Genomic DNA, 25,514 nt, shown 5'->3' with positions numbered 1-25,514 from the left:
CTTTTGTGCAGAGAAAGAAAAACTCTGATATCATAGAAACAGGAGGCAACTAAAAAATTTCAACCTCAGTTTTCTACCATCAGCTAAAGCCAGGAGTGAAATACAAAAGTGGTGCCCATGTTTCTATTATACTTTTCCTCTGATTGTTCCACTCCTGGTTTTGGCCACAAATACTATGGAAAAACTCTACCAATACTGAACGTGTGGACATAGACTAAAGGAATACCGTATTTTTCGGATTATAATACGCACTTTTCCTCCCAAAAATTTGGGAGGAAAATGAGGGGTGCGTCTTAAAATCTGAATATATCTTACCGGGGAGCTGTCTGTGCGGCGGCCGGGTGTGTGCGGGCAGCCGGGTGCCTGTGGCTGTGTGTGAGCACCTGGGTTCTTGTGTCTGCGTGCAGGCAGACGGGTGCCTGTGGCTGCGTGCGGGCAGCCGGGTGCCTGTTAGTGGCGACTGCCTCTCTGTCCTTGAGGCCGGCTGTCTCTCTGTGCGTGCGGACGGGCGGCCTGCTGGCTACAAATCTGTGCGTGCGGGCGGGTGGGTGGCTGTGTGGCAGTTGTCCACGATCCCAGTTTCAAATGATGGCGCCGGGAGTCAGCGCGTGCAGGCTCTTGGATGATAGCTCCATCTGCGCACGCGCCGCTCTGGGAGTCAGCGTGTGCGCAGATGGAGCCCTTGGATGAGAGCTCCATCTGCGCATCCGCCACTCCAGGCGCCATCATTTGAACCGGGACCGCAGACACACTGGGACACTCACTGCACTAGCCTGCTCCACCACCCACCTGCCGCTGCGCCTGCTGCCACTGACTGCCGCGGCTGATGTTACTGACCCGCCGCTGCCACCACGGACCTGCCGCGGCTGCCAGCACAACCTCTGACTCCCGTAACCCCACTTCACCACCACTACTGCCCCCCTCCGGTAAGACAACACCGGATTGTAAGACGGACCCCATTTTTTTTTTTTTTTACCTTTTTTTATCTCTAAATTTGGGGTGCTTCTTATAATCCGGTGCGTCTTATAAAACGAAAAATACGGTATGTTACTGATCAAGTTTCTCTGCTTGTGGGTTGTTTAAAAATTGCATTTATTTCACTTTACACTCTTGAATTATCATCTGATGCAGTGGTTTGGAGAATGCCATGGTTGCACTAAGACAATTCTGTAATTGATTGGGACAAGGTGATATTGTGCATTGGCATCCTGAGTGTTTAAAAAAAAAAAAATGCTTCTACTATGATGTTGATGTATTTTCTGCTGGTGAATCTGAAAAAGCCCCCTCCATGTTGGCCATATGATTGCCCAATTGACTATTTTTCACAGACGTTTTCCCCTACCGAAAAAAAAAAAACATGCGATACGGGGAATTGAGAACTTCTAGTAAGCAAATTGCCAGATTAGGCTTTGTATTTTTTAAGGGCGTTAGAGTACCACTCCAGTGTATTTTTTATTACACTGCTGGAGTGGTGCTTTACATATAAGTCCCCTGACTCCTGTATAATAATAATAATCTTTATTTCTATAGCGCCAACATATTCCGCAGCGCTTTACAATTCAGGAGGATCATATACAAACAAGTAACAGTTATAGAAGATACAATATTTAGAGGGAAAAAAGACAACCCTGCTTGTGAGAGCTTACAATCTACAATGAGGTGGGGGGGAAGGTACAAGTGCTTATTTACAATGACAATCCAGCCATCTCAAGGAAATGGGAGATAGATAATGGCTAACTGGACCAGTTGGCCAGAACCTTGAGATGCATTTGGGTGCCATGGAGTTTGACGTGGGGTTATGTTCTGAGAAGTTGGGGAGGGACTATGTGAATTTAGTTCAGCTAGGGAGTGTGATAGGCCACCCTAAAAAGATGGGGTTTTAGGGTGCGTCTGAAGCTGAGTAAGTTGTGATTTGTCCTAACTTATTGGGGTAGACCGTTCCAGAGGATTGGTGCAGCGCAGAAGAAGTCTTGGATCTGGGAGTGGGAGGTTCGTGTTAAGCGGGCTTTACACGCTACGACATCGCTCAAGTGATCTCGTTGGGGTCACGGAATTTGTGACGCACATCCGGTCGCTTTAGCGATGCCGTTGCGTGTGACACCTTTGAGTGATTTTGAATCGTTGCAAAAATGTGCAAAATCGCTCATCGGTGACATGTGGGTCCATTCTCAAATATCGTTACTGCAGCAGTAACGAAGTTGTTCCTCGTTCCTGTGGCAGCACACATCGCTCCGTGTGACACCACAGGAATGAGGAAGCTCTCCTTACCTGCCTCCCGGCCACAATGCGGAAGGAAGGAGGTGGGAAGGATGTTCGTCTCGCTCATCTCCGCCCCTCCGCTTCTATTGGGCGGCGGTTCAGTGATGCTGCTGTGACGTCACTGTGATGCTGAACGAACCGCCCCCCTTAGAAAGGCGGCGGTTCGCCGGTCACAGCGACGTCGCTAAGAAGGTAAGTAGTGTGACGGGTCCAGGCGATGTTGTGCGACACGCGCAGAGATTTGCCCGTGTCGCACAACCGATGGGGGCTGGTACGCACGCTGGCGATATCGGTACCGATATCGCAGTGTGTAAAGTGGCCTTTAGTGTGGATGTTAGTCAAAAGTCATTTGCAGAGCGTAGGGAACGGGTGGGGTGATAGACAGAGGAGGGTGGAGATGTAGGGGGTGCCGCGCTGTGGGGAGCTTTGTGGGTGAGAACAAGCAGTTTCCGGTGTCTTCTTCTTCTATAACCGTTGCTCCGGTTGGTCTTGGGTAGAGTTGAGCGCGGTTCGTGGTTCGAGGTTCTCCAGTTCTAGGCTCGAGTGATTTTGGGGCCTGTTCTAGATCGAACTAGAACTCGAGCTTTTTGCAAAAGCTCGATAGTTCTAGAAACGTTCGAGAACGGTTCTAGCAGCAAAAAAACAGCTAATTCCTAGCTTGGTTTCCGCTGTAATAGTGTAAGTCACTCTGTGAATCACACTATTATGACATTTCAGTGTATAGTGTGCGTGAACAGCGCCTTCAGATCACTGCTGTTTCTATAATGGCGATCGCCATTTTTTTTTTTTTTCCTTGTCTTCCTTCCCAAAGCGCGCGCGTGTAGTGGGGCGGGCCAGCATGTCAGCCAATCCCAGACACACACACAGCTAAGTGGACTTTTAGCCAGAGAAGCAACAGCATGTGTGATAGGATGTCCATGTCACATGTCCCTGCATTATAAAACCGGACATTTTCCTCCAGGACGCCATTATCTCTTCTGCGTCTTTGGTGTCAGACATCACTGTCGCAGCTCTGTCCTCCTGAGTCCTATCGCCGATACAGCTGTATGCGCTCCATACACAGCGTTAGACAGCTTAGGGAGAGCACTTTCTATCAGTCCTTTTAAGGGCTCAAACCGGCAGGGTCAGAGAGCCATAGGTGACAGGTCCTGAAAACAGAGACAGCGTCTGTGTAGCCAAGGTCAGGGATTTCGTCGCTGCATTTCACCATTAGGAGGGAATAGAAAGGCAGGCTTCCATTCCTCTACCCAGAGCCCCACAATCCTGGCACTGTACCCTCCTGTCCTCTGCACACTCCAACTCATAACTAAGCCATTATACTAGCAAACACTCAGTGTACCTAGTGGCATCCTAAACGTGGCTATTGGACTTTTGTGTAGTCACAGTAGTGCACAGATATTTGCAGCACGTCTGCCTGCATTGCACACTCCAACTCTTTTTAACTAAGCCATTATACTAGCAAACAGTCAGTGTACCTAGTGGCATACAAGAAGTGGCTATTGTACTTTTGTCTATTCACACTATTGTAAAGATATTTGCAGCACGTCTGCCTGCATTGCACAGTCCAACTTTTTTTAACTAAGCCATTATACTAGCAAACAGTCAGTGTACCTAGTGGCATCCTAAACGTGGCTATTGGACTTTTGTCTAGTCACACTAGTGCAAATCTATGTGCAGCACCTCTGCATGACACCCTCCTGCTCTGTTTTTAATAAGCTATAATGATAGCAAAAAATACTGCCATTTAGTGGCATCATAGAACTGGCTGTTGTATTCCATTAGTGCCCCACTGGTGCCAAGCTATTTCTAGCACCTCTACATGACACCCTCATGCACATTTTGCTACGCTAATGTTATAGCAAACTCATGGAATTCATTGCTGCATTTGATAATTCGGAGGGATAGAAAGTCAGGCTTCCTTTAGCTTTTCCTTCTGTTCATAGACAGCATCTCCAAGAGCAATTTCCCCTCCACGTCTAAGTGTGGAGAGGCAGCTAGTGCTCATGCATGTGCCGATTTACCCCAGCTGCAGCCTAATTACAGTGTTTCGCCTAGTGAGTATGCTCAGCCTGACTGTGTTATTCCTGACGCTAAGTCTTCATTTCGGGATACAGCGCATGCTCCCACACTAAGTGTGAAAAGCCTCTTTGCACAGGTGCTTGCATTCCGTTCCGGGTCTAAGTCCTGTTTTGTGCCTAGACACCATGCTAAAGCTGATAGTCTTTTTTCAGAGACTGTATTTCATGCTACTGAGCATGCTCAGGCACTTACTGCATCAGAGACTAGGTCCGGTAATGAACTCTTTGGCCCTGCCCCTGATGTGGGGGGGCACATATAGACCACAGGGCATCAGGTGTCCTCCCAAATGGCTTGCAGAGGCCCACCCCTATGACTTTTCACCGCATTATTGATGGTCAGACGATGACTGGTGAGGTGTTTGGGTCATGGCAGCCATGAGGTCATCATTGAAGTTGCGGTTCCAAATAGGACGCTAGTTATGCCACTCATGACGTGTCACTCTACTTTTGTCTCCAGGAGGTGCATTGTGGTTCACCCTGGTTTGGGGCGGACCCAGGTTATAAAAGGGGCTGGAGCCAACAAGGAGGTGCGCAGTCTTCTATTATGCTACGAAAGAGCACACCTCCATGTGTTGAACCCATTGCGGCTTTAGGCCAGAGGTAGGCAGGGATAGGGTGTCGATGCAGGCCACCACCACAGTTGGTAACGCAGAACGGTTAAGACCAGCTCCTGTCCTACCAGTCCTGCTTGTGCAGCCCAGTGGCATTAACAGGCCTGCTGCTGCTGATGCGCCTGCTGTCCACAGGTGTGCCCCTACGCACACTGTCAGCGTACTCAATGGCCCCTGTGTTGTTAACAGGGAGTTCCTGGGCTGGGTGGGCATGTGGACCCTGTGACGCTAACAGGGCTCACAGTCTCCAGATCCGAATGGCGTCTAACTCGGTTCAGGCTACTATTAGTTTCATAGCCACACAGCTCTGTATCCTCCACCAAACCTTCCAGTTGCCAACCTCTCCTTTTCCAACTGGGAGCACGGTGGACACTGACTGCTGATGGGGATATATACCTTTCTCTTTCTTTTTTTATTAATTTTCGTTATATAGCGGTAACATAGTATATACCACTTTATCCAAATCTGCCAGTCCCACTGTAACAGATGGTGTTTCTTCAGCAAATGTTACTGTTGCTTAACCACAAAATCCACGGACCAAAACTTTTTTCCCCTTTCCAACACAACTGTTCCCCTTTCCACCAGCATCTGTCCTTTTTCAACTCATTTTGGTATATGACCAAAAGTGCAACTCTGCAGGGACACCGTACTCAACGCCATCTCAGCACAGCAGCCATCCCTCGGTCCCTCCGATGTGGACAAGTAAAAGACCATTTCCTCCTATCCATGACAAAGCGTTGAGATTCACTCTGTGCAGCACTGGTGTTTAGTGGAAAAGTAGATCTAAGATTGCGTACCACATTCTGCAGATACTCCTGTATACGTGCGTCCATTTCTATGGCAGGAATTATTTTGCCAAATTTTGTCTTGTACCGGGGATGTAACAGTGTGGCAACCCAGTATTCTGGATTACTTTGAATTCGTACAATCCGAGGGTCATGTTGTAGGTAGTGCAGCAAGAAGCCGCTCATGTGTCTTGTGCATCCAGGAGGACCAAGTCCTTGGTGTGTTGATGGCAGAGAGGTGAGAATCGTGCCTCCTTCCTCTGCCCTCTCCCCACAACCTCGCACAACCGAAATGTGAGCAAGCTCTCACTCATCTGCTGAGTCTTCCATGCCCATCACCAGTTCGTCCTCCATTTCTTCATGGGCTCCTGCACCTTCCTCAACACTTTTTGCTGATACTATGCGCCCTTGTTAATCCCTCTCCCTCACCATGACTGCCGCATAGGTGCCGCTGACCATCTGGACCTCGTAGATCTTGTTATCCCTTCCGCATATGACTCCTCCTGTACTTCCTCCCCTTCCTCTTGTCCCAACACCTGACTCCGAATAATAATTACAGTGCGCTCCATCATGTAGATGACCAGAATTGTCACGCTGAGAATGACATTGCCAGTGCTAAACATCTTCGTCGACATTTGTAAACTGTGTAGCAGGGAGCATAGGTCCTTGATCTGACAGCACTCCAGCAGCGTGATCTGCACCACCTCTGGATCAAGTTATCCCAGGCTATATGTCATAACGTATTGCAGCAGGGTTCGGCGGTGCTGCCACAAACGCTGCAACATGTGCAGATTCAAAATCCTGCGTGTGGGCAAATCGCATTTCAGGCGTTTAACCACCAGACCTAAAGACTTCTGTAGCGACGAAAGTTGTTGAGCTGCTGTGTGCGCACGATGGAAGTGAGCACATAGCGAGCGTGCACGCTGCACAAGGCCATGTAGGCCGTGATGGTGTTTTAAAAATTGCTTGAGAATTAGGTTCAACACGTGAGCCATACAAGGCACGTGTGTCACATTGCCCTGACGATGGCCCGCAGCCAGGTTTGCATCATTGCCGCACACGGCTGTTAAGTCACCAACGGAGTCCGCTCCGTCAATTTGTACTCCGGTCGCCAGGTGACAACGTGTTCCTTTCATGAATAGTGCTGATGATGGGAGAGGAGTCGATGCCAGCGGCGCAGGTGGACGCAGGTTATGCTCACCCACTGGGCTGCATTACCTTGACAGATGCAGAATCTCTGGCTGAATGTAGCTGGTGGGTATCTCACAGATGAAATACCATCATTCAGCTACAACCAATGGGAAGACACCACACCCTTTTTTATGCCCATCCTGTCTGCAGACCACTGCCAGACATAGCTATGACCTCTGGTTACTTTTACCCCCAGTTAAGTTTTATGATTTTGTGTGCTTGTTACCTGACTACTTTTCCTGCTTGCTGTTTATGTACCTTGTTGGCCGATCCGCATTTCACCTCTGCTTGTTTTCTGATTAAGTCCTGGCCGTCCCATTCTGTTCCTGTTCCTCAATTAATGTTTTGACCCTGCCTGACTACTATTCTCTGGAACTGCAGCCTTCCACAGGTATTAATCACCTTGGGCCCTGTGCAATTCCTAATCCCTGTATAGGGGTTAAAGGGTTTCAGGGTTCTAGGGGTCCTGCTTGGTGAGTGGCTTCCCTCTAGCCTATCATTAACAGCCCATCTGAGTGTGTGGATCAAGGAAGGCGTTACACCGTGCTCTCTGCAGAAGGCCATGTGGGCCAGGATAGTGCTTTAAAAATTGCTGGACAACCAGGTTCAACACGTGAACCACACAAGCCATGTGTGTCACATTGTCACAGCGAAGGGCCGCACCCATGTTTGCATCATTGTCGCACCCGGCCTTCCCTGGCTGCTGGTTGAGTGGAGACAACCATTGATGAAACTCGGTATCCAGAGCTAACCGTCCACAACTTCTCAGCGGTGTGACTCACATTTCCCATACATTTCAAAGTAAAACTTTGACCGCCTGATGGCATTGAGCTCTGCTGCCAGCATAGTAAGGAGGTGTGTGGTAGTCCTTGTGCGCAGTTACAAGGAAGGGTGGCCTGACCACACAGGGTTTGCGCCAAGGTGGAGGACCCACACGAGGTTGAAGAGGCAGAAGCAGTGTATTAACTTCTACATACAGAAGAAGGATTGAAACAACTCGTGGGGACGGCAAGACTTGTACAGCAGACCCTTCTCCATCTCTCACCATAGTTTGCCAGTGCCCAGTCAGTGACATGTAATGACCCTGTCTATGCTTACTGGTCCAAGTATCTGTGTTGAAATGCACCCTGTCGCACACAGAGTTTCTCAAGGAAGTGGTGATGTTGTGTGCGACATGCTGGTGTAGCGCGGGCATGCTTTTCTTGGAGAAGCAGTGGTGATTGGGCATCTTGTACTGGATCACAGCGACAGACATAAGGTCTCTAAAATCCTGTGTGTCCACTAGGCGGAAAGGCAGCATTTCGGTAGCCAACAGCTTACAGAGGGATAGAGTCAACCTCTTAGCTTTGTCATGGGTCGCAGGAAGTGGCCTTTTATTTGACCACATCTGAGGGACAGAGATCTGGCTGCTGTGTGTAGACGGTGTTGAGTAGGGTGTCCCTGGAAAAATGCAGGTTTGTGAGGAAAGTGCAGGCGGAGACATGATGTTGCCTTCATCCAACGTTGGTGCTATCGATGTCTGAGAGAGCTGTACACACTCACTTGTTTCCCCTTCCAAACCAACTGACGACCTACCAAGCAAACTGCCTGTTGCGGTTACAGTGGTGGAAGTTGTGGGTGGAAAAACAGGTGTGACAGCTGTCCCCACAGTCCTAGAAGATGACGAGCGCGCGGATGCACTGGAAGGGGCAGGCGGTGGATGGTTCGCTCCGCTAGGCCGCATTGCAGCACGGTGAGCTTCCCACCGGGCCATATGATATTTATTCATGTGACGATTCATGGAAGAAGTTGTCAAACTGCTGACGTTTTGACCTCTACTAAGAGAACCATGACAAATTTTACAGATCACATAATTTGGGCGATCTTTTTCTATGTCAAAAAAGGACCAGGCTAGGCAAGGCTTAGAGGCCATGCGACCTGTTGATCCACCCCGAATAATGCTCAGAGGCAGAGTGGTGGCTGAGGATGCAGTTGTAGACGTGCTACCAGTGCTCCGACTCTGTCCAGGAAGGCGCAAGGTAACTTTGTCGTCGGTTGCATCCTCCTCCACCGCCTCTGTTGACCTCCTCGAGTGTCTGACTGTGGGTTGACAGTAGGTGGGATCTAGAACTTCATCATCAATTGTTGTGTTTGCACTCCCCTCCCCCTCAGACCGAGCCTCTTCTTGCCCTGACCGAATATTTAAGTTGTCATCCCAATCGGGTATCTGCGTCTCATCTTCATCAGTATGTTCCTCATTGTCTACAACCACAGGTGTTGGAAAGGCAGCATTTTGGTAGCCAACAGTTTGCAGATGCTGAAAGTCAACCTCCAAGCCATGTCATGCCCTTCTAAAAGCATGTAAAACACAGCGAGGGGACTCCAACCACAGTCTCCCTCGTTGCCACTAATTGGGCCACACACACCCCACTTGACTGGCATCAGTTGACCTTCCCTTTTGAAAAAGAAAAAGATGCTTGGCATGAAGCACTCTCAAAAATACGCGTGCCTTTCCCGTCCCCTGGCTGACCCAGGGGAAGAAAAGTCCTCTGAGAGCCATGACTTGTTCATCTTGGTTCTTTTAGAAACACAGCGAGGGGACTCCAACCACAGTCTCCCTCGTTTCCACTAATTGGGCCACACACACCCCACTTGACTGGCATCAGTTGACCCCCATTTTCAAGATGAAAAAGATGCTTTGCATGAAGCACTCTCAAAAATACGCGTGCCTTTCCCGTCCCCTGGCTGACCCAGGGGAAGAAAAGTCCTCTGAGAGCCATGACTTGTTCATCTTGGTTCTTTTAGAAACACAGCGAGGGGACTCCAACCACAGTCTCCCTCGTTTCCACTAACTGGGCCACACACACCCCACTTGACTGGCATCAGTTGACCCCCATTTTCAAGATGAAAAAGATGCTTTGCATGAAGCACTCTCAAAAATACGCGTGCCTTTCCCGTCCCCTGGCTGACCCAGGGGAAGAAAAGTCCTCTGAGAGCCATGACTTGTTCATCTTGGTTCTTTTAGAAACACAGCGAGGGGACTCCAACCACAGTCTCCCTCGTTTCCACTAATTGGGCCACACACACCCCACTTGACTGGCATCAGTTGACCCCCATTTTCAAGATGAAAAAGATGCTTTGCATGAAGCACTCTCAAAAATACGCGTGCCTTTCGCCTCCCCTGGCTGACCCAGGGGAAGAAAAGTCCTCTGAGAGCCATGTCCACATTGTCAGTGGACAGACGCGTGTGCTTATCTGCCAGCAGACCCCCAGCAGCACTGAAGACAGGTTCCGAGAGAACGCTGGCTGAAGGACATGACAAGATCCCCAAGGCGTACGTGGCGAGCTCAGGCAATTTATCCAGATTGGAAGCCTAAAATGAGCAGGGATCAAGTTGCACAATAATGGAATCGATGTTTCCTTGCATATACTCATATCTGTGTGTCCTCCTCTTTTTCCTTGTCCAGCTGTTTTGTTTTCGCATGAGTATATGTCCTTGTCACTTTCCCATGTGTTTGTGTTGTGTTGTGAGTTGTTTGTCACCTTTTGGACACCTTTGAGGGTGTTTTCTAGGTGTTTTTCTGTGTTTGTGATTGCCTGCCATTGTTTCCTATGCAGTTCGAGTTCGGTTCGTCGAACGTTCGACGAGCCGAACTTGAACGGGACCTCCGTTCGGCGAACCGACCTCGAGCCGAACCGGGACCGGTTCGCTCATCTCTAGTCTTGGGTGATTTGTCATCTGCCGGCAGCTCCAGTGATTCATGGAGCTCGCCAGAGGTAACAACTCTATACAAGTCTATGAGAGCCTCATTCTGGCTCCCACAAAGATACATTCGGAACTTGTGACGTAACTTCTGATTTTCAGCCAGTCAGAAGTTACTGTCACAATCTGGTCACTGGAAGGTGAGTATATCGACAGGGGGCAGGAGACTTACATTTAAAGCGTCACCCCAAGGCTGAAAAAAATCCTTTTGAAGTGATGCTTTAAGCACAGAATTACGTGGCTACTGGTCATAAGAATTTTTATTACTTAAAATCTACCAGAAGACTCTACCCTATACAAACAATTCCGATAAAAATGTAAAACACTTGCGCGCTCCAGTTTATGACTTGATACCTCTGCTATTACTGCACTTTGATCCTTTCAGTTGTTCTTATGCTTCCCATAGCCGCCTGACTCACCAGAGATGCTTCTTTTAGTTCTCTGAAGGATAAATGGTGTGTGTCGGCTCAGGTGACAGCAGTATGCACTCCTGACATCCTTTCCCTTACTATTCCACAGTAAATTGCTTTATATTATATTGTTTTTCAATTTCTTTATATTAACGCAAAGCATAGCAATGGCAAAGCTGAGTTTCAGTAGCTATTTCAGAGTAAGCATATCTATAATCTAACGTTCAATGAGAGCCCAATGATAGCCGTGATAGCTTGAATGCAGAGCAGTGGTAAACCTGGGTTGTAGTGGCTATTTTAGGCTATGTGCGCACTTACCGGATTTTGCCGCGGATTTTCCGCGGATTTGCTGCATGTTTCGCTGCAGAAAATGTTCATAACATCTCTGCAGTGAATCACCAGCAAATCCTATGGAGAAAAAAAATCCTGTGCGCACTGGGCGGAATTTGACAGCTGCGTGTTTTGCTGCGGAAATCCCGCAGCAAAAACAAGTGCATGTCACTTCTTTTCCGCACGTCGCTGCGGGATTTCACTCCATTGACTCAATGTTAATCATGAAATCCCGCAGGGAATAACGCAGGCAGCAAATTCTGTGCGGTTCACTGCGTTTTCCTGCGTTATTCCCTGCGGTATTTCGCGGTTTACCTCCGGTAATGTGCATCACTTGCTTGCGGTTTTGCAGGGAAGTGATGTCATTACAGGAACAGGAAGTCGTGCAGAGAGTAAACACACACAGATCACACACACACAGACACAGATCACAGACATAGAACACATAGACACAGACACATAGAACACACATAGAAAGAAAACAGAAATATAGAAAAAAAAGAACGTGGGCTCCGCTGCATATTCACCGTCCAGCCGAGGTAAGCACACAGCGGCGGGCCGGTATTCTCAGGCTGGGGAGGGAGAGGGGCAGGGTTAATGTCCCCTGCCTCACTCCCCCTCCGGCAGCCGAGAATATCAGCCGCAGCTGCCCCGGCACTGTCGCATGCAATATGCGGCACTGCCGGCGTGTCCTCGGCTCTTCTTGCCACCGTGTAGCAGTGGTGACAAGGTAATACAAGGGTTAATGATGATGGGGGACCACCGCCATTAACCCCAGGCTTGATCATGGCAGCGTCTATGTGACAGCTGACATGATCAACCCGTAAGTAAAGTGAAGAAAACACAGACACCAAAAATTCTTTATTTTAAATAAAACAAACAAGCCTCGTTCACCAGTTTATTAACCCCTCCCGCACCAAAGCTCCGGCGTAATCCACAGCTCCGACTCCGGCGTCCTGCACTGCTGACATCCAGCCGCGACTGTCACAGACACAGGCTGAATGCAGCAGACAGCAGAGGTAATTACCGGTCATTTCCCACGGCCGGTAATGTGAACTCACTGCCGACCGTGGGAAATGCAGCGATCTATCTATCTATCTATCTATCCCTCTATCTGTCAGTTTATCTATCCCTCTATCTATTCTTCTGTCTATCTATCTACTCAGAATTAAATGACTTTTTTTTTTTTTTTTTTTTTCAATGTGCTTTATTGCAGTGAATGCAATAAAGCACATCCCAACCCGCACGCGGCAAAACCGCGGCAATACCGCGAACAATACCGCGGTAAAACCGCGGCAAACCGCGGCAAACCGCATGCGGTTTTCGGGTGCGGTTTCCCGCGGTTTTTTACCGCGAGTGCGGTAATCTTTGAGAGGATGCGGAATTTTCTCAAGAAAATTCCATTTCCCAGTGCGCACAGAGCCTTAGAGTGACAATAGTTTTCCAACTCCACAAATCACACCTTTGATATATTGTTTTGACCTGGTACCAAGAATGATAAAAGAGGGTTTCCAGGACATAACTTTAGTTGACCAAAGGCTCTTTTAGATATAAAATAACAAGCACAGTTTATACACACCTTTCCCATCCCCACTTTCTCCAGTGCTCGATTTCCTTTAACTCTCTGGTCTTTGGTTACTGGCTGTAGCAGTGATTTCACGTCATTACAGTGCTGCATGGAATCACTGCGCTGAGCCGCTCATGCTGCCTGCACCGACAGACTGCAGTGCTCACTAATTGGCTGCAGCGGTGTTGTGTGCTATAGTAATGATATCACCGTTGCAGCCAGTTAACATTTTTCAACTGGCTAACACGGTACCAAAACCTTTTTCTTTTAGCCAGTTAACAAAGACAGTTAATTTATACTTATGGAAACCTTTGCTCAAAGATTTACCCCTGAAGTCCTCTTTAAGGCAGATGCACAATCTCACAGTTTTATTATATTCAACCTGAAAAGACTACACTAATTAATATCCTATCTGACGATACTGCTGTCTCTGCTGTTACTGTAGGTCAGCCTGAGGAAACCCAATGGGCTGAAGATCTATCTCCTCTAACCACTCCCCCAGGTAAGCCATTTGCTTCTCCTCAGTTCAGGTTGTTGCTTCTCCAGGAGGCAGATTACTCCATAACTGCAGAGAGGGATAATGGTACTGGTTGACTTTCCCTATATTTTTAAGAACTTTTGTTCTTGCTTGTAAGGATGATGCATTTGCCAAAATGGCCCAAACCATCCTGCTAAACCCAGGCAGAATTACTCACCATCCAAGGCAGAATTACTCACCATCCATGCATAGCATATACAGAAAAAGAATCTGGCACTCAAAAGATGCTGGTGAAAACAAAAAAATATTTTATTCCAATCAGAAAGAAAGTGTGTGTAACAAAATGTTGACGTTTCGGTCGATTTAGACCTTTTTCAAAAAGATACACTAAAAGAAAGCAGACAAAACAGAAAGAAGCATATAATATATAAATCTCTGCATGTAGACATCAATATATAATTACTAGAAGGTGGCCCGATTCTACGCATCGGGTATTCTAGAATTTACGTATTGTGTAGTTCATGTATGATTTTTGTTATATATATAGATGTTGTTGTGTGTAGTTACCAAGTGTTTGTGTAGGGCGCTGTACATGTTCTGGGTGTTGTCTGGGTGTGGCGGGGGGTGAGAGCGGTGTTGTATGTGTGTTGCGTGTGTTGCGTTGTTTGTGGAGCGCTGTGTGTCTGTAGCGTTGTGTGTGTGTGTGTTGTGCGTTTGTGTGGGTGTGGTGTGTTTTGGGGGGAGGTATGTTTTGTGCAATGTGTGTGTTGCGTGGTATGTGCGTATATTTATGTATGCCGCGGTGTTTGTGTGTTGGGTGTTGTGTGTGTGCAGCATTGTCTGTGTAGGGCGGTGTTTGTGGTTCCCAGTGTGTGTGTGGTGTGTTGTGTGTGTGTGTGTGTGTGTTGGGGGGAGGTGTGCACCTCCCATCGTGCTCCATCCCCCATGCTGCGCACCCCCCATCGTGCTCCATGCACCATGCTGCGCACTCCCAAACGTACTCCATCCGCCATGCTGCGCACTCCCAAACGTGCTCCATCCGCCATGCTGCGCACTCCCAAACGTGGTCCATCCGTCATGCTGCGCACTCCCAAACGTGCTCCATCCGCCATGCTGCGCAGTCCCAAATGTGCTCCATCCGCCATGCTGCACACTCCCAAACGTGCTCCATCCCCCATGCTGCGCACTCCCCATCGTGCTCCATCCCCCATGCTGCACCAGCATCAGCCTCTCTGCCCCCAGCATCAGCCTCTCTCCTCCCATCAGCCTCTCTCCTCCCAGCATCAGCCTCTCTCCTCCCAGCATCAGCCTCTCTCCTCCCAGCCTCAGCCTCCCCCAGCATCAGCCTCTCTTCTCTCAGCCTCCCCCCTCCCAGCCTCCCTCCTCCCAGCCTCCCCCAGCATCAGCTTCTCTCCTCCCAGCCTCCCCCTCCCAGCCTCCCCCAGCATCAGCCTCCCCCAGCATCAGCCTCTCTCCTTCCAGCCTCCCCCAGCATCAGCCTTCCCCAGCATCAGCCTCTCTCCTTCCAGCCTCCCCCAGCATCAGCCTTCCCCAGGATCAGCCTCTCTCCTCCCAGCCTCCCTCTTCCCAGCCTTCCCCAGCATCAGCCTCCACCTCCCAGCCTCCCTCAGCATCAGCCTCCCCCAGCATCAGCCTCTCTCCTTCCAGCCTCCCCCAGCATCAGCCTCCCCCAGCATCAGCCTCTCTCCTTCCAGCCTCCCCCAGCATCAGCCTCCCCCAGCATCAGCCTCTCTCCTTCCAGCCTCCCCCAGCATCAGCCTCTCTCCTCCCAGCCTCCCTCCTCCCAGCCTCCCCCAGCATCAGCCTCCACCTCCCAGCCTCCCTCAGCATCAGCCTCCCCCAGCATCAGCCTCTCTCCTTCCAGCCTCCCCCAGCATCAGCCTCCCCCAGCATCAGCCTCTCTCCTTCCAGCCTCCCCCAGCATCAGCCTCCCCCAGCATCAGCCTCTCTCCTTCCAGCCTCCCCCAGCATCAGCCTCTCTCCTCCCAGCCTCCCTCCTCCCAGCCTCCCCCAGCATCAGCCTCCGCCTCCCAGCCCCCCCAGCATCAGCCTCCGCCTCCCAGCCTCCCCCAGCATCAGCCTCCGCCTCCCAGCCTCCCCCAGCATCAGCCTCTCTCCTCCCAGCCTCCCCCAGCATCAGCCTCTCTCCTCCCAGCCTCCCCCAGCATCAGCCTCTCTCCTCCCAGCCTCCTCCAGCATCAGCCTCTCTCCTCCCAGCCTCCTCCAGCATCAGCCTCTCTTCTCCCAGCCTCCCCTAGCATCAGCCTCCCCCTCCCAGCCTCCCCCAGCATCAGCCTCCCCCAGCATCAGCCTCCCCCAGCATCAGCCTCTCTCCTTCCAGCCTCCCCCAGCATCAGCCTCCCCAGCATCAGCCTCTCTCCTCCCAGCCTCCCCCAGCATCAGCCTCCCCCTCCCAGCCTACCCCAACATCAGCGTCCCCCAGCATCAGCCTCTCTCCTTCCAGCCTCCCCAGCATCAGCGTCCCCCAGCATCAGCCTCTCTCATCCCAGCCACCCCCAGCATCAGCCTTCCCCAGCATCAGCCTCTCTCCTCCCAGCCTCCCCCAGCATCAGCCTCCCCCCTCCCAGCCTCCCCCAACATCAGCCTCCCCCAGCATCAGCCTCTCTCCTTCCAGCCTCCCCCAGCATCAGCCTCCCCCAGCATCAGCCTCTCTCATCCCAGCCACCCCCAGCATCAGCCTCCCCCAGCATCAGCCTCTCTCATCCCAGCCTCCCCCAGCATCAGCCTCCCCCAGCATCAGCCTCCCCCCTCCCAGCCTCCCCCAGCATCAGCCTCCCCCAGCATCAGCCTACACCCTCCCAGCCTCCCCCAGCATCAGCCTCCCCCAGCATCAGCCTACACCCTCCCAGCCTCCCCCAACATCAGCCTCCCCCTCCCAGCCTTCCCCAGGATCAGCCTCTCTCCTCCCAGCCTCCTCCAGCACGCCGTGCTCCTCTGCCGACACTCACAGATCCGATCGCATACACTCACACACACACACCCGATCGCATACACTCACACCCACCCGATCGCATACACTCACACACACCCGATCGCATACACTCACAGACACCCGATCGCATACACTCACAGACACCCGATCGCATACACTCACACACACCCGATCGCATACACTCACACACACCCGATCGCATACACTCACACACACCCAATCGCATACACTCACACACACCCAATCGCATACACTCACACACACCCAATCGCATACACTCACACACACACACATTGACGATATTGCACATACGCGCTCACTTAAAACATCCGGAGATACCACATGCTTCTGGCCATGTGATCCTCCGGCAGGTCCTGGAAGCTCACTGCAGCATAGTATCGCGGCCGAGAAGCAAGCGATATCTCCGGATGCTGTGAGTGTGTGGATGCGATGTGATGTGTGTGTGAGGTGTGTGTGAGAGTGAGTGTGATCTGATGTGTGTGTGTGTGTGTGTGTGTCTCTGTTATGTGTGTGCGTGTGGATGTTCCGCCGCTGCAGGACCTTGATGCGCTGGTAACTATGCTACCATGGTTACCAGCGCATCCCGTCCCCCGCTCGCACGGGAGCCCACACCAGCATACGGCGGCAAACTCCAGCAATGCGAGGGTTTGTGTCGGCTGGGTTGGCGGCGTATGCTGGTGTGGGCTCCCGGGGGTACAGTACTCACCTGGGAGTTGTGTCTCCGTGTCAGTTCGGGGGATGCGTGCGGGGGGCGGGGCCAGAGCGAGCGTGCATTGCGTGAAAGGGGCGGGGCGTGGCAGAGTTGCCAATACGTGCAGGGTGGGGGGCGGAGCCTGTGCGAGCGGCCGGCCAATCCGTGTGGGGGGGGAGCCAGGGCGAGCGACCAATCCGTGCGGGGGGGCAGGGCCATGGCGGGGCCATGGCGAGGCCAGCGGCCAATCCGCTTTGTGTCACCGTAAGGACACAATTTTGGAGCAAGACAGACAGACAGACAGAATAAGGCAATTATATATATAGATAATATGCAAAAAAGACATAACAAGGCATAATTAGTATAGGACATAGTTCCATAATCAGAAGTTTTAGTATACAGAGAGAAAGTACAGTGGAACCTTGGATTAAGAGTAGAGATGAGCCACCCCCCTAGCGTTCGAGTTTGGTTCGGTTCGCCGAACGGAGGCTCCGTTCGACGAACATTCGACGAACCGTTCGACGAACCACTCGAACCTCATTGAAAACAATGGGAGGCAAACACAAACACATAAAAACACATTATACATGTACACATACAGTTAATAAACATTGCCATAACACTTACAGGTCCCCGCAACGCGTCCTGCACTATGTCTCCCGCTGCTTTTCCTTCTGATAATCGCTGCGACCTCCCGGTAACCAGCACAGATGATAGGACCTATCGTGACGTCAAAATAGCATGTGACCAGTCACGTGTCTATTATCTCATTGGCTACAGACTGGTCACATGGCTATGACGTCATGCTAGGTCCTGTCAATGCATCTCTCTAGTACGTGGTGCTCATTTGAGCATGTCCGTGTACCGGCGAAATGCTCTGGCACATGGTCGACTCCCCGTTCCTGCATGTGGGCGCTCTTTACAGAGTCAGCCACATGCAGGGACTAGGTGTCATAGCTGGTAAATAGCGGCACCGGGAATCACGTGATCGGAGCATCGTTACTATGGTAACCCGTCTGTCAGCGGTGACGTCACCACTTACAGCCCGCAGCCTCTGCTCACTCACTGAGTGAATAGACTGCACGGGGAGCAGCAGCGTCTTCCTCCCATGCTGTGCTGCCTGATGTAGCAGAGCTGCATGGGTTGAAGGAGAAAGAAGACAGAAGACCATGGATCGTGGAGGGAATAAGAAACATGGAGTCTCTAAGTGTGTCTGTGTATTTAATTCTATCAAAGTATTTTTTTTCTGTGTGGTGTCTTTTTTTTTAACCCTTTATTGGAGATTCTTAATGGCCGGATCAAACTTGCCTGGCATTAAGAATCTCCGGCTTAATAGTAACTAGTAAAACAAAGCTAATATTAACTCATTTCTACCCAGCAAGCCACCCGGCTTCAGGGCTGCTGGAAGAGTTGGATACAGCGTCAGATCATGGCGCTTCTATGAAAGCGCCATTTTCTGGGGCGGCTGCGGATGGCAATTTGCAGCAGATGGGCCCAAAAAGCTCGGGCTAACCTGTGCTGAGGATTCCAATCCCCAGCTGCCTAGTTGTACATGGGTGGACACAAAAATGGGGCAAAGCTCACGTCGTTTTTTTTTTTAATTATTTCATGAAATTCATGAAATAATTAAAAAAAGGGCTTCCCTATATTTTCAGTTCTCAGCCGGTTACAAATAGGCAGCTGGGGGTTGGGGGCAGCTTGAACCTGCCTGCTGTACCTGGCTAGCATACAAAAATATGGCGAAGCTCACGTCATTTTTTTTTTAGTTTTTTGGCAAAAAAAATAAAAAATGCTTCCCTGGATTTTCCATTGCCAGTGAAGGTAACACCAAGCAGTGGGGGTTAGCAGCCAGTAGCTGCTTGGATTACCCTTAGCTAGCAATGCAAAAAAATGCATCGGGAGCCCATATATTTTTTTATTAATTATTTATTTAAATAACTAAAACAAAAAAAAAAAAGGGCTTCCCTGTATTTTGATTGCCTGACATCACAGTACTGTAAAAATAAATCATTCAAAAAAAATGACGTAGCGCTCTGCGTTATTTTTGATTCTCAGTGCAGATAAAGCAGACAGCTACGGGTTGCACCCCCATCTGCCTGGCGTTACCTTGGATGGCAATCAAAATACAGGGAAGCCCATTAATTTTTTTTATTTAAAAAAAATAGTTAAAAAAAAATGACCTGGGGTCCCCCCATTATTGATAGCCATCTAGGGTAAAGCAGACGGCTGTAGCCTGAAAACCACAGCTGGCAGCTTTACCGTGGTTGGTGATCCAATGTGGAGGTTACCCCAGGCTCTTTTTTTATAATTATTTCATAAATAATAATAATTACAAAAAAAAGTAGGGTCCCCCCCAAATTGGATCACCAGCCAAGGTAAAGCGGACAGCTGTGGTCTGGTATTCTCAGGGTGGGAAGGTCCATAGTTATTGGCCTTTCACAGCCTAAAAATAGCAGGCCGCAGGCGCCCCAGAAGTGGCACATCCACTAGATGCGCCAATCCTGGCACTTCACCCCAGCTCATCCCGTGCCCTGGTGCAGTGGCAAAGCGGGTAATAAATGGGGTTGATACTAGCTGTAAGGTCACCTGACATCAAGCCCAGCAGTTTGTGATGTCATGGCGTCTATCAAATACCCGACATCACAAACTGTCAGTACTAACAAAAAAAATAGACAAAAAGAAATGTGTTTGAAAAAACACTCCCCAAAACATTTCCTCTTTTACCAAATTATTGTAAGGAAAAAAAATAAGGGGGTCCCACGACGACTCTGGACCGTCTAGAATATGGGGGTACACGCTCAGGGAACAAATCCCCCATTTTCTAGGAGTGCAGACCCTCCATGTGAGGAGTGTGGGTGCAATGAATCTGCACCCACTCTCCCCAGGTCCACAGCAGCAGAGTCCATGTCGTAAGTGTTGCTACCAAAGCTGCAATGCCCTGCTCTTGAGGTAAGGGCATGCCTAATCAGGAGAACTTTTCTACATTTCCAAATATTGATATTTGCTGATATTATTGCTATTCCATCTACTATATATTGGGGATATGAATACCCCTTTAAGTCCAGTTATCCAGCTGAATGAATACTAAACAACAGAGCTCACTATTTAGACATGTTTTCTTGTGGTGTATAATGGACTCTCATGTTTGGTAGTCGTTCAGCAGGGCAACTATAAAATCAAATACCTCCATTTGGAAATGTAGTATAGCTCTCCTGATCAACTATGTTCCTTACCTCATGAGCAGGGCATTGCAGTAGCTTACAGATGCATGGTTACTACCACTCACTGTGTCTGAACACAGGAAGCTCAGCTGACAGCCGCTCTGTGCATGCGGCAGCGTCTATTGTGAAGGAGGGGGCCGCGGGGGATCAACGCTGCACAGGTACCGTGGGACACCGGGGAACACCGGTGTGGTTATAGGGGGTGATCTGGCAGGGCCTGGGGAGGAGTTTTATGTCACATGTGTCATGGCACATGCAAAAGAAATCAGAGGGGTAGGGTGAATGCGGACGGCGCGCTGCTGTGCGCGCGGTCATCTTGGATTTCCGGGAGGGGGTCGGGGAGGGGTACACTTTGGTGACATCGGGGGACCGGAGGGGACCGGGGAGGAGATTTATCTCCCATCTGACATGTTTGTTCATGCCAGATGGGAGATAAATCATTTTTTACCGGCGCTGTCATTTACTGTAACGTGATCATCGGTGTACGGTGTATACCGGTGATCACGTGAGCGGGGACCGGAAAAACCGGCCTGAATCAGGATCTCCAGGGTCTCAGCTACCCCCTGAAACCCCGAAGATTTTCTTACGCAGGAGGGCGCTATTCACTTATTTCTGCCTGCTGTTTATAAATGGCAGATCAGAAGAAGGCTACATTCACACAACCGACCCGTTTTTGAGGTCCGGAAAAAACGGTCCGTTTTTTTCACGGATGCATCCATGTGGCATCCGTTTCCGTTCCGTATACGGTCCGTATGTCATCTGTTTGTCAACCGTGTGCCTTCCGTTTTTTTGCGTACTGCAAAAAAACTGAAGGAGGGAAAATACATAAATTTACCCAGGATCCATAGCTTCAACCTACATAAGGCGGTCACATGTTCACTCCAGTGCCATTTTCTACTGCTTTTCACAGCGTAGAGCGCTCTGGTGATTTTCCTGTGCTTGTACACTTCATATCAGTCTTTTCTGTCATTATAATGGCAGAAAGACACATAATGTCCCACTCTCCTGCACTTTGTAATTTTGCACCCATTGGTGCCTTTCATGTGGCACTAAGGGGTGCTTAGCCTTGTATTTAGCCAAAAAACAAAATATAAATTTTAAAAAAATGACTTGGGGTTCCCCCTATTTTTGATAGCCAGCTAGGGTAAAGCAGACAGCTGCAGCCTGCAGACCACAGCTGGCAGCTTCACCTTGGCTGGTAATCCAAAACTGAGGGCACCCCACGCTGTTATTTTACATTAAATAAATAATTTAAAAAAAAAAAACACGTGGGGGTCCCCCCAAAATTGGATCACCAGCCAAGGTAAAGCGGACAGCTGAGGTCTGATATTCTCAGACTAGGGAGGTCCATGGTTATTGGACTCTCCCCAGCCTAAAAATAGCAGGCCGCAGCCGCCCCAGAAGTGGTGCATCCATTAGATGCGCCAATCCTGGTGCTTCGCTCCAGCTCCTCCCGTTGCCCTGGTGCAAACGGGGTAATATATGGGGTTAATACCAGATGGGTAATGTCACCTGGCATCAAGCCCTGGGGATCGTGATGTCATGCGGCTATCAGATACCCGACTTCACCAACCCAGTCAGTAATAAAAAGAAAATAGACGACAAACACATTTTTATTTGAAAAAAACACTCCCAAAACATTCCCTCTTTCACCAATTTATTAGACAGAAGAACAAATCCAGGTCTGGTGTAATCCAAGGGGTTCCCATGACGATCCATACCATAGTCAATGTCCCAGTCAATGAAGAACAGAATGTTCCATATTGGCTGGGAGAGCAATGCAGTGACCTTAGCTAACATCAATAGGTCAGCCCAGGTCACTGCAGGGCATGACAAGTGCTACTGTCAGGAAGTTAGCGAGGTACATTACTTGCGGTGATCGCTGCACTCCTGATAGCAGAGCTGTCACTGAGTTCAATTACCGCCGCCTTCACAACCAAGTATCGCAGGTGCCTGTGATGTCACTGCTAGTCACAGTCTCGGGTCAGCAGCGAGAGGAGATGTGACAAGCAGCGGCCATGGAGGACAGTGACAGCGCTAACGTCGGGAGGGCAGGACTTCATCACCGCAGGTAAGGAACTTCACTAACCTCCTGACGGCAGCGCTTGTCATCCCCGCGGCTGCTGTCACTGCAGTGTGGGCATCTGCGGACACATTACAGTGCCGGCAGCTGCAGACACTGCTGAGGGGGCAGCCGCGGGGCTGGGGCTGGACACAGACTGCAGCGGCATCCGACGGAAGTCACATGGAAGTGCTTCTGTGTGGCTTTCAGGGATTTTTGCACACATAGCCAGGGTAAACATCGGGTTACTAAGCAAAGCGCTTTGCTTGGATACCCGATATTTACCCTATTTACCTGCTTACCGCAGGCTGCCAGCGATGGCTCCCTGCACACGTAGCTGTAAAAAGCCACGCTTTTGGTGATTGAACCGTTCTCGAACGTTACTCGAACTGCCGAACTTTTAGCAAATCGTTCGAGTTCGTCGAACGACTCGAACACCCCCCAAAAGCACTCGAACATGAAATTGGCGAACCTCAAACCTCGCTCATCTCTATTTAAGAGTAACTTGCTTTGAGAGCGTTTTGCAAGACAAGCAAAGCTTTTTACAAATTTGTAACTTGGTTTAAGAGCAATGCTTTGCAAGAAGAGCAAACATTCACCGTGCACTCTTCCGGGTCTGTCCTTTCACCGCGCTCTGACCCGCTCTGGAAGTAAATTTCTGTACATATTTACTGTATATAATATACCATTGTACAGTATATACTATATAGCATGTTTTTGAATTTGCTTTGGTGGATACAGTATTGTACTTTATTATTGATAACCAGTGCAGCACATTGCTTATACTTTAATCTGCATATGCAGTTTTTCTACCCCACATTTGGCTTAGTTCTGCCCTTATTTTGATTTTGAGGTGAATACATTAGGGGTGTGTTTTTTGTGTACTGTACTAGAATAAAGTTGTCATATTTATACATAATTTTTTATCTCTATAGTGTATCTCCCGCACACCAACAATTCTATTGTAAGCTAACGTGCAGTTTAATTTGTTTTATATGCTTTTACCATACTGCACAGTATTTTGTATTAGTGTACTGTAATCATTTTATATGAATACAGTACATTATATTGTATTACTGTAATAAATTTATATAAATGCAGTAAATATTTTTGGATTGTGGAACGAATTGTCTGTGTTTCAATTATTTCCTATGGGAAAATTCGCTTTGATATAAGAGTAACTTGGTTTAAAGAGCATACTGCTGGAACAAATTAAACTCGTAATCCAAGGTTCCACTGTATATAATAGAATATCTACAGATCAAAGTTGATTAATATCAGAAAATTCACGTATACATATATATTCATATCAGTAATTCTCTTATTTGTCATTATAATATACAGTCTGCTTTCTTTTAGCGTATCATTTTGAAAAAGGTCTAAGGCTGCTTTCACACATCCGGCTTGAGCTCTGCGGCTCAATCCAGCTGTGCAAGCTATGCAACGGATGCGGTGAAAACACCGCATCCTTTGCATAAGTTTTTCACATGCGGCCCGTCCGGTTTTTTCCGCTTGCGGCATGCTACTGAGCATGCGCAGTGGCAAAAACCGCATGCGGCGGCCGGATGCGGTTTTTGCCGCATCACGCCGCATCCGGCCGCCATAGGCATGTATTGAAAAATACGCCGCATCGGCCGAATGCGGCGCGATGCGGTTTTTTTTGCCGCACGAAAAAACGTGCTAGGCAACGTTCCATCCGGCCGCCGCATCGGCTGAATCTGCCGCATGTGGCAAAAACAGGATGGAACGCAAGGCCTTGCGGCACAATGCGGCACTAATTAAAGTCTATGCAGAAAAAACGCAACTGGCAGCAAAAAAAAACGGTTGCAATTTTCCTGCAAAGTGCCGGAGTGTGCCGCATTGCAAAAACCGGAGGTGTGAAAGTAGCCTAAATCGACAGAAACGTCAACATTTTGTTACACACACTTTGAGTAACTTTGAGTGCCAGATTCTTTTTCTGAATGCTGAAAGTGTTGGGACCCTATCTGTGCACCTACCAAACTGAGTGCGGTTACTTTTTCTTTCCTACATGCATAGCTTATATCATGAATTTAATTGGCAATTGACTTGCCTTTGGGATACTGTCAGGGCCGAGAGGACTGGTAGGCCCAGGAGGTGGATCCACTGGACCGAGCACCCCACCGGAGGGCAGGGTACACGGCAGCCGGAGCACTGGCGTAGCAGGGATGGGTCCCTCCGGGAACAGGTAGAACAAAGTCACACGGTACTAGGGGGCCAGCGTCCTTCCGGGGACGGGTAGAACAAAGTCACCGGGGTCACAGAGTTCCTTGAGACAGTGCAGGACACTGGTACAGGTGCCAGGTAGTAAAGATAGGCAGTAGTACAGGACACGGCACGGCACGGCACAAGAGGACCTGAGCACCTAGCTCACAAGACAAAGCTTCAAGACACGTTGATCAGGCGCCGCCCACATGGAAAGGTCAGTCTTATATACCCAGCACAGCCTCATGTCATTTGCTGCTGCAGGTGTGCTGGGCCTATAAGGCCAGGAGAGTGGGCGCGGCCCGGTCCTATACAGAACCATGTGGCTAAGACTCAGAGTCAGACTCATAAGACCAGGAGCAGGACACAGGAGAGCACGAGCGGGAGCAGCAGCCATGACCAGTGGACATGTGGACTGGATCAGTGAGCAAGGAGCGGTGGTGCGATGGCGATACTGGATCAGTGGGTAAGGAGCGGTGCCTGGATGGTGAGACCGGCTCAGTGGGTAAGGAGCGGTGGTGTGCTGGCGATGCTGGATCAGTGGGTACGGAGCGGTGGTGCGATGCAGGGACCGGCTCAGTGGGTAAGGAGGGCTGTCGGGACACCGGGAACGTGACAGATACAATGTACAATAGACACCTGGAGCAGCAACTAGGGACAGGGACAATACATAGGCTTCAAGGCCCATGGGGTGAATGTTGGGGGTGACAGTTTTACATCACCATAACTGGGACTGGTGGTGATTCCAGCTACATCTGTTTTCAGACCCCTACACCTTCTTTGCAACCTACTCAACAGACATGACCCACCCTCAACAGTAACAGGTCAAGTGTTAATTCCACACACAATCCTCATACTTTTCATTCATGAA

At 49.6% G+C, this 25,514-nt stretch overlaps 1 protein-coding gene across 2 annotated transcripts in view; it reads left to right on the top strand.

The window, feature by feature from the left end:
• The window catches only part of LOC142314855 (beta-1,4-galactosyltransferase 1-like), a 230,286-nt gene that overhangs the window by 67,698 nt on the left and 137,074 nt on the right, over nt 1-25,514 (top strand). The window contains exon 2 of one of the 2 annotated variants that reach the window (XM_075352501.1): nt 13,419-13,475. The exons of the other annotated variant lie outside the window; for it this stretch is intronic. Within the exon in view, the coding sequence (XP_075208616.1) occupies nt 13,419-13,475 (57 nt within the window). The remainder of the gene's footprint in view (nt 1-13,418; nt 13,476-25,514) is intronic. 2 annotated transcript variants of the gene reach the window in all.

The sequence above is a fragment of the Anomaloglossus baeobatrachus genome, chromosome 1 (assembly GCF_048569485.1).
Source record: "Anomaloglossus baeobatrachus isolate aAnoBae1 chromosome 1, aAnoBae1.hap1, whole genome shotgun sequence".
Classification (NCBI taxonomy): domain Eukaryota; kingdom Metazoa; phylum Chordata; class Amphibia; order Anura; family Aromobatidae; genus Anomaloglossus; species Anomaloglossus baeobatrachus.
Note: the sequence above shows the minus strand (reverse complement) of the source record. Positions and strands in the feature narration are given on the sequence as shown.